Here is a 13,822-nt window from a genome sequence, read left to right on the forward strand (position 1 = left end):
CTTTCCACTAGATGTTGGAACATTGCTGCTATAACAGCCTCCACTCTTCTGGGAAGACTTTCCACTAGATGTTGGAACATTACTGCGGGGACTTGCTTCCATTCAGCCACAAGACCATTAGTGAGGTCGGGTGCTGATGTTGGGCGATTAGGCCCTGGCTCGCAGTCATCGTGCCAATTCATCCCAAAGGTGTTTGATGGGGGTTGAGGTTAGCGCTCTGTGCAGGCCAGTCAAGTTCTTCCACACCGATCTCAACAAACCATTTCTGTATGGACCTCGCTTTGTGCACGGGGGCATTGTCGTCCTGAAACAGGAAAGGGCCTTCCCCAAACTGTAACATAGTGCCAAACTTCCCCAAATGAAAAACAGCCTCAGACCATTATTCCTCTTCCACCAAACTTTACAGTTGGCACTATGCATCTGCAGCTCTCCTGTTAGTCTGTAGTGAGACTCTGTCTGTGTTTTGTTGTTGTGGGAACTTTTGTGTCTTTGTTGTATTTGCCTGCCTGTCTTTGTTAGTAGACCTGTCTGTCGTCTGTCTGTCTGTCTGTCTTTTTCTGTCTGCCTGTTCGTAAGACCTGTCTGTCTGTCTGTCTGTCTGTCTGTCTGTCTGTCTGTCTGTCTGTCTGTCTGTCTGTCTGTCTGTTTTATCTGTTTTGTTTTCGTCTTTTTGTTTCTTGTCTGTCTGTCTGTCTGCTGTGTGTGGGTGTGGAGTGGAGGATGTTTTTGGGGCGTTCCTCTGAACAGACTGAATCCTGGACTGTTGTGTTCGTCCTCATTCCAGAAACATCCCGTGGTTCTCCTCCCACACACACACACACACACACACACACACACACACACACACACACACACACACACACACACACACACACACACACACACACACACTTCTCCTATTAGCTGAGGGGAGGAGCCAGTCGTGTGTGTGTGTGTGTGTGTGTGTGTGTGTGTGTGTGTGTGTGTGTGTGTGTGTGTGTGTGTGTGTGTGTGACCAACAGATGAATATCTGTATTCCCAGTCATGTGGAATCCATACATTAGGACCTAATGAATTTATTAATTTACTGATTTCCTTATGAACTGCGTGTTATATTTTTGTACAGTATACATTACCCACAATCCTCGCTGGTCTACCCTGAACTACTTTACCCACAGTCCTCTCTGGTCTGCCCTGAACTACATTACCCACAATCCTCGCTGGTCTACCCTGAACTACTTTACCCACAGTCCTCTCTGGTCTACCCTGAACTACATTACCCACAGTCCTCTCTGGTCTACCCTAAACTACTTTACCCACAGTCCTCTCTGGTCTACCCTAAACTACTTTACCCACAGTCCTCTCTGGTCTACCCTGAACTACTTTACCCACAGTCCTCTCTGGTCCACCCTGAACTACATTACCCACAGTCCTCGCTGGTCTACCCTGAACTACTTTACCCACAGTCCTCTCTGGTCTACCCTGAACTACTTTACCCACAGTCCTCTCTGGTCCACCCTGAACTACATTACCCACAGTCCTCGCTGGTCTACCCTGAACTACTTTACCCACAGTCCTCTCTGGTCTACCCTGATCTACTTTACCCACAGTCCTCTATGTTCTACCCTGAACTACTTTACCCACAGTCCTCTCTGGTCTACCCTGAACTACATTACCCACAGTCCTCTCTGGTCTATCCTGAACTACATTACCCACAGTCCTCCTCTGTGTCTGTTCTCTGATAGGCTGGTCGAGGCAGTGTGAGAGCCAGTGGAAACTTCAACGCCAACCAAGATGCAGAGACGCTCTACAAGGCCATGAAGGGACTGGGTCAGTGGTGGGTGTGGTCTGAATATTATGCAGACGGAGTGAGTAACCACGGTACCAAAGATTTGACTATGGTGTTTGTTGTTGCCATAGGAACCGATGAGGATTCCATCATGAAGTTGTTGACGTCTCGTAGCAACAGCCAGAGACAGCAGATCAAAGCTGCATACAAGACCCTGCATGGCAAGGTCAGAACACAACCACAATACAACCACAATACAACCACAATACAACCACATGTTTATGTTGGCCAATCACAGCTGCAAAGGGGCTCAATGTACAGCCAGTGGAGTGAGAGTTCACTAACGCAATGCGAGATGGAATAACATCAGGGAATTAAAAGGTAGATAAATGAGAAGGAGGCGACTACAACTGTTTTATCTGAATGGGGTTGTAGACTATAACTGTTTATTCTGAATGGGGTTGTAGACTATAACTGTTTATTCTGAATGGGGTTGTAGACTACAACTGTTTATTTTGAATGGGGTTGTAGACTATAACGGTTTATTCTGAATGGGGTTGTAGACTACAACGGTTTATTCTGAATGGGGTTGTAGACTACAACTGTTTAATCTGAATGGGGTTGTAGACTACAACGGTTTATTCTGAATGGGGTTGTAGACTACAACTGTTTAATCTGAATGGGGTTGTAGACTACAACGGTTTATTCTGAATGGGGTTGTAGACTACAACGGTTTATTCTGAATGGGGTTGTAGACTATAACTGTTTATTCTGAATGGGGTTGTAGACTACAACTGTTTATTCTGAATGGGGTTGTAGACTACAACTGTTTATTCTGAATGGGGTTGTAGACTACAACTGTTTATTCTGAATGGGGTTGTAGACTATAACTGTTTAATCTGAATGGGGTTGTAGACTACAACTGTTTATTCTGAATGGGGTTGTAGACTACAACTGTTTATTCTGAATGGGGTTGTAGACTACAACTGTTTATTCTGAATGGGGTTGTAGACTATAACTGTTTATTCTGAATGGGGTTGTAGACTACAACGGTTTATTCTGAATGGGGTTGTAGACTATAACTGTTTATTCTGAATGGGGTTGTAGACTATAACTGTTTAATCTGAATGGGGTTGTAGACTATAACTGTTTATTCTGAATGGGGTTGTAGACTACAACTGTTTAATCTGAATGGGGTTGTAGACTATAACTGTTTATTCTGAATGGGGTTGTAGACTATAACTGTTTTATCTGAATGGGGTTGTAGACTACAACTGTTTATTCTGAATGGGGTTGTAGACTATAACTGTTTAATCTGAATGGGGTTGTAGACTACAACTGTTTTATCTGAATGGGGTTGTAGACTACAACTGTTTAATCTGAATGGGGTTGTAGACTACAACTGTTTTATCTGAATGGGGTTGTAAACTACAACGAGCAACCAACAGGTAGGCTGTGTTTATCTGAATGGGGTTGTAGGCTATAACTGTTTATTCTGAATGGGGTTGTAGACTACAACTGTTTTATCTGAATGGGGTTGTAGACTACAACTGTTTTATCTGAATGGGGTTGTAGACTACAACTGTTTATTCTGAATGGGGTTGTAGACTATAACTGTTTATTCTGAATGGGGTTGTAGACTACAACGGTTTAATCTGAATGGGGTTGTAGACTATAACTGTTTATTCTGAATGGGGTTGTAGACTACAACTGTTTATTCTGAATGGGGTTGTAGACTACAACTGTTTAATCTGAATGGGGTTGTAGACTACAACGGTTTATTCTGAATGGGGTTGTAGACTACAACTGTTTAATCTGAATGGGGTTGTAGACTACAACTGTTTAATCTGAATGGGGTTGTAGACTATAACTGTTTATTCTGAATGGGGTTGTAGACTACAACTGTTTATTCTGAATGGGGTTGTAGACTATAACTGTTTATTCTGAATGGGGTTGTAGACTACAACTGTTTAATCTGAATGGGGTTGTAGACTATAACTGTTTATTCTGAATGGGGTTGTAGACTATAACTGTTTAATCTGAATGGGGTTGTAGACTACAACTGTTTATTCTGAATGGGGTTGTAGACTACAACTGTTTATTCTGAATGGGGTTGTAGACTATAACTGTTTATTCTGAATGGGGTTGTAGACTACAACTGTTTAATCTGAATGGGGTTGTAGACTATAACTGTTTATTCTGAATGGGGTTGTAGACTATAACTGTTTAATCTGAATGGGGTTGTAGACTATAACTGTTTATTCTGAATGGGGTTGTAGACTACAACTGTTTAATCTGAATGGGGTTGTAGACTATAACTGTTTATTCTGAATGGGGTTGTAGACTATAACTGTTTTATCTGAATGGGGTTGTAGACTACAACTGTTTATTCTGAATGGGGTTGTAGACTATAACTGTTTAATCTGAATGGGGTTGTAGACTACAACTGTTTTATCTGAATGGGGTTGTAGACTACAACTGTTTAATCTGAATGGGGTTGTAGACTACAACTGTTTTATCTGAATGGGGTTGTAAACTACAACGAGCAACCAACAGGTAGGCTGTGTTTATCTGAATGGGGTTGTAGGCTATAACTGTTTATTCTGAATGGGGTTGTAGACTACAACTGTTTTATCTGAATGGGGTTGTAGACTACAACTGTTTTATCTGAATGGGGTTGTAGACTACAACTGTTTATTCTGAATGGGGTTGTAGACTATAACTGTTTATTCTGAATGGGGTTGTAGACTACAACGGTTTAATCTGAATGGGGTTGTAGACTATAACTGTTTATTCTGAATGGGGTTGTAGACTACAACTGTTTATTCTGAATGGGGTTGTAGACTATAACTGTTTAATCTGAATGGGGTTGTAGACTATAACTGTTTATTCTGAATGGGGTTGTAGACTACAACTGTTTATTCTGAATGGGGTTGTAGACTACAACTGTTTAATCTGAATGGGGTTGTAGACTATAACTGTTTATTCTGAATGGGGTTGTAGACTATAACTGTTTTATCTGAATGGGGTTGTAGACTACAACTGTTTTATCTGAATGGGGTTGTAGACTACAACTGTTTAATCTGAATGGGGTTGTAGACTACAACTGTTTTATCTGAATGGGGTTGTAGACTACAACGAGCAACCAACAGGTAGGCTGTGTTTATCTGAATGGGGTTGTAGGCTATAACTGTTTATTCTGAATGGGGTTGTAGACTATAACTGTTTTATCTGAATGGGGTTGTAGACTACAACTGTTTTATCTGAATGGGGTTGTAGACTACAACTGTTTAATCTGAATGGGGTTGTAGACTACAACTGTTTTATCTGAATGGGGTTGTAAACTACAACGAGCAACCAACAGGTAGGCTGTGTTTATCTGAATGGGGTTGTAGGCTATAACTGTTTATTCTGAATGGGGTTGTAGACTATAACTGTTTTATCTGAATGGGGTTGTAGACTACAACTGTTTATTCTGAATGGGGTTGTAGACTATAACTGTTTTATCTGAATGGGGTTGTAGACTATAACTGTTTATTCTGAATGGGGTTGTAGACTACAACTGTTTTATCTGAATGGGGTTGTAGACTACAACTGTTTAATCTGAATGGGGTTGTAGACTACAACTGTTTTATCTGAATGGGGTTGTAAACTACAACGAGCAACCAACAGGTAGGCTGTGTTTATCTGAATGGGGTTGTAGGCTACAACAATCAACCGACAGGTAGGCTGTTTAATCTGAATGGGGTTGTAGGCTACAACGAGCAACCAACAGGTAGACAACAACAAGCAACCGACAGGTAGGCTGTTTAATCTGAATGGGGTTGTAGACTCAAACGAGCACCCAACAGGTAGACTGTTTAATCTGAATGGGGGAGACACAAGAACAACCAACAGGTAGGCTGTTTTATCTGAATGGGGTTGTAGGCTACAACGAGCAACCAACAGGTAGGCTGTTTTATCTGAATGTGGTTGTAGCCTACAACTGTTTATCTGAATGGGGTTGTAGACTACAACGAGCAACCAACAGGTAGGCTGTTTTCTCTGAATGGGTTTTCGGGAGAAAGCGCAGCATGTGGCCTCAATTAGCTAAAGCTGGCTATCTTAGCTAGCTAGTTAGCCAGCTTCTCTAGGCTAATCTAGTCAAGGTATGTATTGGCCAATGAGAGGTTTTGAAGCCACCGGTCGGCCATGTTGGTTCTCCCCAGTAGGAGCAGTCCTCCATACATGTATTTTATTCTCTCTCTCTCTCTCTCTCTCTCTCTCTCTCTCTCTCTCTCGCTCTCCCTCTCTCTCTCGCTCTCTCTCTCTCTCTCTCTCTCTCTCTCTCTCTCTCTCTCCCCCTCTCTCTCTCTCTCTCTCTCTCTCACATCTCTTTCTCCCTCCCTCCTTCTCTCTCCCTCTCTCTCCCCCCGCTCTCTCTCTCTCCTCCTCTCTCTCTCTCTCTCTCTCTCTCTCACCTCTCTCCCTCTCTCTCCCTCTCTCCTCCTCTCTGCTCCTCTCTCTCTCGCTCTCCCTCTCTCTTTCTCTCTCGCTCTCCCTCTCTCTTTCTCTCTCTCGCTCTCCCTCCCTCCTTCTCTCTCTTGCTCTCCCTCCCTCCTCTCTCTCTCTCTCTCTCTCTCTCTCTCCCTCTCTCCTCCTCTCTCCCTCTCTCTCTCACATCTCTTTCTCCCTCCCTCCTTCTCTCTCCCTCTCTCTCCCCCCTCTCTCCCTCTCTCTCCTCCCCCCTCTCTCTCTCTCCTCTCTCTCTCTCTCTCTCTCTCTCTCTCTCACCTCTCTCTCTCACCTCTCTTTCTCTCTCTCTCTCCCTCCCTCCCTCCCTCCCTCCCTCCTCCCTCCCTCCCTCCCTCCCTCCCTCCCTCCCTCCCTCTCCCTCTCCCTCCCTCCCTCTCCCTCCTTCTCTCCCTCCCTCTCTCTCTCTCCCTCTCCCTCCCTCCTCCTCCCTCTCCTCCTCGTCCTCCTCTCTCCAGGACCTGGTAGGTGATCTGCAGGGGGAACTGGGGGGAAAGTTTGAGACTCTGGTGGTGGCTCTGATGACTCCGCCCATCCTCTACGATGCGACAACGCTACGGAACGCCATCAAGGTATTTGTCCTAGGACCAGTGATGTCATATCCTGTGAGTGACGGCGTGATGTCATAGTGACTGTGTGCTGATGTCACGGTGTAGGGGGCGGGGACCGATGAGAAGGTGCTGATTGAGATCCTGTCTTCTAGAACGGCCCAGCAGGTTAAGGACATCATTGCTGCCTATCGCCAGGGTAACACACACACACACTGCTGCCTATCGCCAGGGTAACACACACACACACTGCTGCCTATTGCCAGGGTAACACACACACACACACACACACACACTGACTCACTGATTGTGTGTGTGTGTGTGTGTTCCAGAGTTTGATGCAGACCTGGAGGAGGATGTAACAGGCGACACGTCAGGTCACTTCAGGAGACTGCTGGTCATCCTGCTACAGGTGAGGGGTCAGAGGTCACGGAACATAGATCTGGTATATATAGATGTGTGGAACATAGATCTGGTATATATAGATGTGCGGGACATAGATCTGGTATATATAGATGTGTGGAACATAGATCTGGTATATATAGATGTGTGGAACATAGATCTGGTATATATAGATGTGTGGAACATAGATCTGGTATATATAGATGTGTGGAACATAGATCTGGTATATATAGATGTGTGGGACATAGATCTGGTATATATAGATGTGTGGGACATAGATCTGGTATATATAGATGTGTGGGACATAGATCTGGTATATATAGATGTGGGAGACATAGATCTGGTATCTGTAGATGTGTGGGACATAGATCTGGTATATATAGATGTGGGGGACATAGATCTGGTATATATAGATGTGTGGGACATAGATCTGGTATCTGTAGATGTGTGGGACATAGATCTGTTATATATAGATGTGTGGGACATAGATCTGGTATATATAGATGTGTGGGACATAGATCTGGTATATATAGATGTGTGGGACATAGATCTGGTATATATAGATGTGTGGAACATAGATCTGGTATATATAGATGTGGGGGACATAGATCTGGTATCTGTAGATGTGTGGGACATAGATCTGGTATATATAGATGTGTGGGACATAGATCTGGTATCTGTAGATGTGTGGGACATAGATCTGTTATATATAGATGTGTGGGACATAGATCTGGTATATATAGATGTGTGGGACATAGATCTGGTATATATAGATGTGTGGGACATAGATCTGGTATATATAGATGTGTGGGACATAGATCTGGTATCTGTAGATGTGTGGGACATAGATCTGTTATATATAGATGTGTGGGACATAGATCTGGTATATATAGATGTGTGGGACATAGATCTGGTATATATAGATGTGTGGGACATAGATCTGGTATATATAGATGTGTGGAACATAGATCTGGTATATATAGATGTGGGGGACATAGATCTGGTATCTGTAGATGTGTGGGACATAGATCTGGTATATATAGATGTGTGGGACATAGATCTGGTATATGTAGATGTGTGGGACATAGATCTGTTATATATAGATGTGTGGGACATAGATCTGGTATATATAGATGTGTGGGACATAGATCTGGTATATATAGATGTGGGGGGACATAGATCTGGTATATATAGATGTGTGGGACATAGATCTGGTATATATAGATGTGTGGGACATAGATCTGGTATCTGTAGATGTGTGGGACATAGATCTGTTATATATAGATGTGTGGGACATAGATCTGGTATATATAGATGTGTGGGACATAGATCTGGTATATATAGATGTGTGGGACATAGATCTGGTATATATAGATGTGTGGGACATAGATCTGGTATCTGTAGATGTGTGGGACATAGATCTGGCATATATAGATGTGTGGGACATAGATCTGGTATATATAGATGTGTGGAACATAGATCTGGTATCTGTAGATGTGTGGAACATAGATCTGGCATCTGTAGATGTGTGGGACATAGATCTGGCATATATAGATGTGTGGAACATAGATCTGGTATCTGTAGATGTATATATACAGCACCAGTCAACAGTTTGGACACATACTCATTCCAGGGTTTTTCTTTATTTTTACTATTTTCTACATTGTTGTAGTAAAGAATTTATTTAACTCAGCAAGTCAGTTAAGAACAAATTCTTATTTACAATGACGACCTACCGGGGAACGGTGGGTTAACTGCCTTGTTCAGGGGCAGAACGACAGATTTTTTACCTTGTCAGCTCGGAGATTCGATCTTACAACCTTTCGGTTACTAGTCTAACGCTCTAACCACTAGGCTACCTCCCTCCACAATCATCTGACCTCAAACCAATTGAGATGGTTTAAGATGAGTGCTCAGCATATGTGGGAACTCCTTCAAGACTGTTGGGAAAGCATTCCAGGTGAAGCTGGTTGAGAGAATGCCAAGAGTGTGCAAAGCTGATGAATCTCAAATATAAAATATATTTTGACTTGTTTAACACTTGTTTGGTTACTACATGATTCCATATGTGTTATTTCATAGTTTTGATGTCTTCACTATTATTCTACAATGTAGAAAATAGTAAAAATAAAGAAAAACCCTGGAATAAGAAGGTGTGTCCCAACTTTTGACTGGTGCTGTAGATGTGTGGGACATAGATCTGACAGATATAGATGTGTGGGACATAGATCTGACAGATGTAGATGTGTGGGACATAGATCTAACAGATATAGATGTGTGGGACATAGATCTAACAGATATAGATTTGTGGGACATAGATCTAACAGATATAGATGTGTAGGACATAGATCTAACAGATATAGATGTGTGGGACATAGATCTAACAGATATAGATGTGTGGGACATAGATCTAACAGATATAGATGTGTGGGACATAGATCTAACATATATAGATGTGTGGGACATAGATCTAACAGATATAGATGTGTAGGACATAGATCTAACAGATATAGATGTGTGGGACATAGATCTAACAGATATAGATGTGTGGGACATAGATCTAACAGATATAGATTTGTGGGACATGAATGTGCTCTCTCTCCTCTCAGGCCAGCAGACAGCAGGGGGGTACAGGAGGGGAACATAGAGACTGATGCACAGGTAAGAGAGAGTGAGTGTGTGAGAGAGAGAGAGAGAGAGTGTGTGTGAAGGACATGTACAGAATGATGTGTAATTTCAACAGCTGGTGGTTTACAGAATCAAACTAAATCTCCCCAAATCAAGTCAAATCAAAGTCAAGTCTGTTTCAGTTAAAACCTGTTGAGGACAGACGTTCCGCTAACAGCAGCGTTAGCAACAATGTCTTTAGGTTTCATACTTCCAATGAAAAAAAAAACCAAATCACTTCCAAAATACAGAAAGAAAATCTCAAAATCAGCAAAACTCCAATGAAGGTTTCTAACCAGTTCAATACAATAGGTTTCTAACCAGTTCAATACAATAGGTTTCTAACCAGTTCAATACAATAGGTTTCTAACCAGTTCAATACAATAGGTTTCTAACCAGTTCAATACAATAGGTTTCTAACCAGTTCAATACAGTAGGTTTCTAACCAGTTCAATACAATAGGTTTCTAACCAGTTCAATACAATAGGTTTCTAACCAGTTCAATACAATAGGTTTCTAACCAGTTCAATACAATAGGTTTCTAACCAGTTCAATACAATAGGTTTCTAACCAGTTCAATACAATAGGTTTCTAACCAGTTCAATACAGTAGGTTTCTAACCAGTTCAATACAGTAGGTTTCTAACCAGTTTAATACAGTTCAATACAATAGGTTTCTAACCAGATCAATACAATAGGTTTCTAACCAGATCAATACAATAGGTTTCTAACCAGATCAATACAATAGGTTTCTAACCAGTTCAATACAATAGGTTTCTAACCAGTTCAATACAATAGGTTTCTAACCAGTTCAATACAATAGGTTTCTAACCAGTTCAATACATTAGGTTTCTAACCAGTTCAATACAATAGGTTTCTAACCAGTTCAATACAATAGGTTTCTAACCAGTTCAATACAATAGGTTTCTAACCAGTTCAATACAATAGGTTTCTAACCAGTTCAATACAATAGGTTTCTAACCAGTTCAATACAATAGGTTTCTAACCAGTTCAATACAATAGGTTTCTAACCAGATCAATACAATAGGTTTCTAACCAGATCAATACAATAGGTTTCTAACCAGTTCAATACATTAGGTTTCTAACCAGTTTAATACAATAGGTTTCTAACCAGTTCAATACAATAGGTTTCTAACCAGTTCAATACAATAGGTTTCTAACCAGTTCAATACAATAGTTTTCTAACCAGTTCAATACATTAGGTTTCTAACCAGTTCAATACAATAGGTTTCTAACCAGTTCAATACAATAGGTTTCTAACCAGATCAATACAGTAGGTTTCTAACCAGTTCAATACAATAGGTTTCTAACCAGTTCAATACAGTAGGTTTCTAACCAGTTCAATACAGTAGGTTTCTAACCAGTTCAATACAATAGGTTTCTAACCAGTTCAATACAGTAGGTTTCTAACCAGTTCAATACATTAGGTTTCTAACCAGTTCAATACAGTAGGTTTCTAACCAGTTCAATACAGTAGGTTTCTAACCAGTTCAATACAGTAGGTTTCTAACCAGATCAGTAGGACAGTTCAATACAATAATCTGAAGGAAACGTAGGCCTTAGAAAAATCCTTCCATATTTTGGTCTTCAAGAAGTCGACAAAGTTAAACTCATTTCAATAATCAAGACAATATCCCTTGCAGTGCAGAACGCTTCGACATCCCTGGACTTTTTCCAGCATTTTGTTTTTACCAAGTGGGATTGAAAGTGGATTTTATTGTCAATTTTGGTCAACGATCTATACAACATACTCTCTAATGTCAAAGTGGAAGAAACATTCAAACATTTATAAAAAAATAAAAAAATAATGTTTGAAAAATTAATCACTAATACAGCGCATTAGGAAAGTATTCAGACCTCTTGACTTTTTCCACATTTTGTTACCATTACAGCCGTATTGTTATTTCCCCTCATCAATCTACACACAAAACCCCACAATGACAAAAGCAAAAACAGGTTTTTAGACATTTTTTACAAATATATATATAAAAAAAATTGGAAATATTACATTTACATAAGTATTCAGACCCTTTACTCAGTACTTTATTGAAGCACATTTTGGCAGCGATTACAGCCTCGAGTCTTCTTGGGTATGACGCTACAAGCTTGGCAACACCTGTATTTGGGGAGTTTCTCCCATTCTTCTCTGCAGATCCTCTCAAGCTCTGTCAGGTTGGATGGGGAGTGTCGCTGCACAGCTATTTTCAGATCTCTCCAGAGATGTTCGATTGTGTTCAAGTCTGGGCTCTGGCTGGGCCACTCAAGGACATTCAGAGGCTTGTCCCGAAGCCACTCCTGCGTTGTCTTGGCTGTGTGTTTAGGGTCGTTGTCCTGTTGGAAGGTGACCCTTCACCCCAGTCTGAGGTCCTGAGCACTCTGGAACAGGTTTTCATCAAGGATCTCTCTCTACTTTTATTCTTTGCCTTGATCCTGACTAGTCTCCAGTCCCTGCCTCTGAAAAACATCCCCACAGCATGATGCTGCCACCACCATGCTTCACCGTAGGGATGGTGCCAGGCTTCCTCCAAATGTGACGCTTGGCATTCAGGCCAAAGAGTTTCATCTTGGTTTCATCAGACCAGAGAATCTTGTTTCTCATGGTCTGAGAGTCCTTTAGGTGCCTTTTGTCAAACTCCAAGTGGGCTGTCATGTGCCGTTTACTAGGAGTGGCTTCCGTCTGGCCACTCTACCATGAAGACCTGTAGAGATGGTTGTCCTTCTGGAAGGTTCTCCCATCTCCACAGAGGAACTCTGGAGCTCTGTCAGAGTGACCATCTGGTTCTTGGTCACCTCCCTGACCAAGGCCCTTCTCCCCGATTGCTCAGTTTGGCTGGGTAGCCAGCTCTAGGAAGAGTCTTGGTGGTTCCAAACTTCTTCCATTTAAGAATGATGGAGGCCACTGTGTTCTTGGGGACCTTCAATGCTGCAGAATCTTTTTGGTACCCTTCCCCAGATCTGTGCCTCGACACAATCCTGTCTTGAAGCTCTACGGACAATTCCTTCGACCTCATGGCTTGGTTTATTCTCCGACATGCACTGTCAACTGTGGGACCTTATATAGACAGGTGTGTGCCTTTCCAAATCATGTCCAATCAATTGAATTTACCACAGGTGGATTCCAATCCAGTTGTAGAAACATCTCAAGCATGATGGAAACAGGATGCACCTGAGCTCAATTTCGAGTCTCATAGCAAAGAATCTGAATACTTATGTAATTAAGGTATTTCAGTTTTTTATTTGTAATAAACATTTCTAAAAACCAGTTTGTTCGCTTTGTCATTATGGGGTATTGTGATGTCATTATGGGGTATTGTGATGTCATTATGGGGTATTGTGATGTCATTATGGGGTATTGTGATGTCATTATGGGGTATTGTGATGTCATTATGTGGTATTGTGATGTCATTATGGGGTATTAGGTCTCTAAGAGTCATTACAGCTGGGAGTCTTTCTGGGTACGTCTCACACCTGGATAAGGGATTGTACAATATTTGTCCATTATTCTTTAAAACATTATTCAAGCACTGACAAGTTGGTTGTTGATTATTGCTAGCCAATCATTTTCAAGTCTTGCCATAGATTTTCAAGCCAAAGTAAGTCTTAACTCTAACTAGGCCACTCTGGAACATTCACTGTCTTCTTGGTAAGCAACTCCAGTGTAGATTTGGCCTTGTGTTTTAGGTTATTGTCCTGCTGAAAGGTGAATTAATCTCCCGGTGTCTGGTGGAAAGTAGACTGAACCAGGTTTTCCTCTAGGATTTACCCCTAAAATGATTTCCATTTATTTTTATCCTAAAAACTGCCTAGTCCTTGCCGATGACAAGCAGACCCCTAACATGATGCAGACACCACCATGTTAGGAAATATGAAGAGTGTTACTCAGTGATGCGTTGTGTTGCTTTTGC

The 13,822-nt window shown here is 41.6% G+C and overlaps 1 protein-coding gene across 1 annotated transcript in view; it reads left to right on the forward strand.

The window, feature by feature from the left end:
• The window catches only part of LOC123739485 (annexin A5), a 31,769-nt gene that overhangs the window by 7,062 nt on the left and 10,885 nt on the right, over window positions 1-13,822 (forward strand). Inside the window, exons 3-8 of the mRNA XM_045713834.1 lie at window positions 1,725-1,809; window positions 1,900-1,994; window positions 6,739-6,852; window positions 6,937-7,027; window positions 7,161-7,254; window positions 9,855-9,891. Coding sequence (XP_045569790.1) covers window positions 1,725-1,809; window positions 1,900-1,994; window positions 6,739-6,852; window positions 6,937-7,027; window positions 7,161-7,254; window positions 9,855-9,891 — 516 coding nt within the window. The remainder of the gene's footprint in view (window positions 1-1,724; window positions 1,810-1,899; window positions 1,995-6,738; window positions 6,853-6,936; window positions 7,028-7,160; window positions 7,255-9,854; window positions 9,892-13,822) is intronic.

The sequence above is a fragment of the Salmo salar genome, unplaced genomic scaffold (assembly GCF_905237065.1).
Source record: "Salmo salar unplaced genomic scaffold, Ssal_v3.1, whole genome shotgun sequence".
NCBI classification, from domain to species: Eukaryota; Metazoa; Chordata; class Actinopteri; order Salmoniformes; family Salmonidae; genus Salmo; species Salmo salar.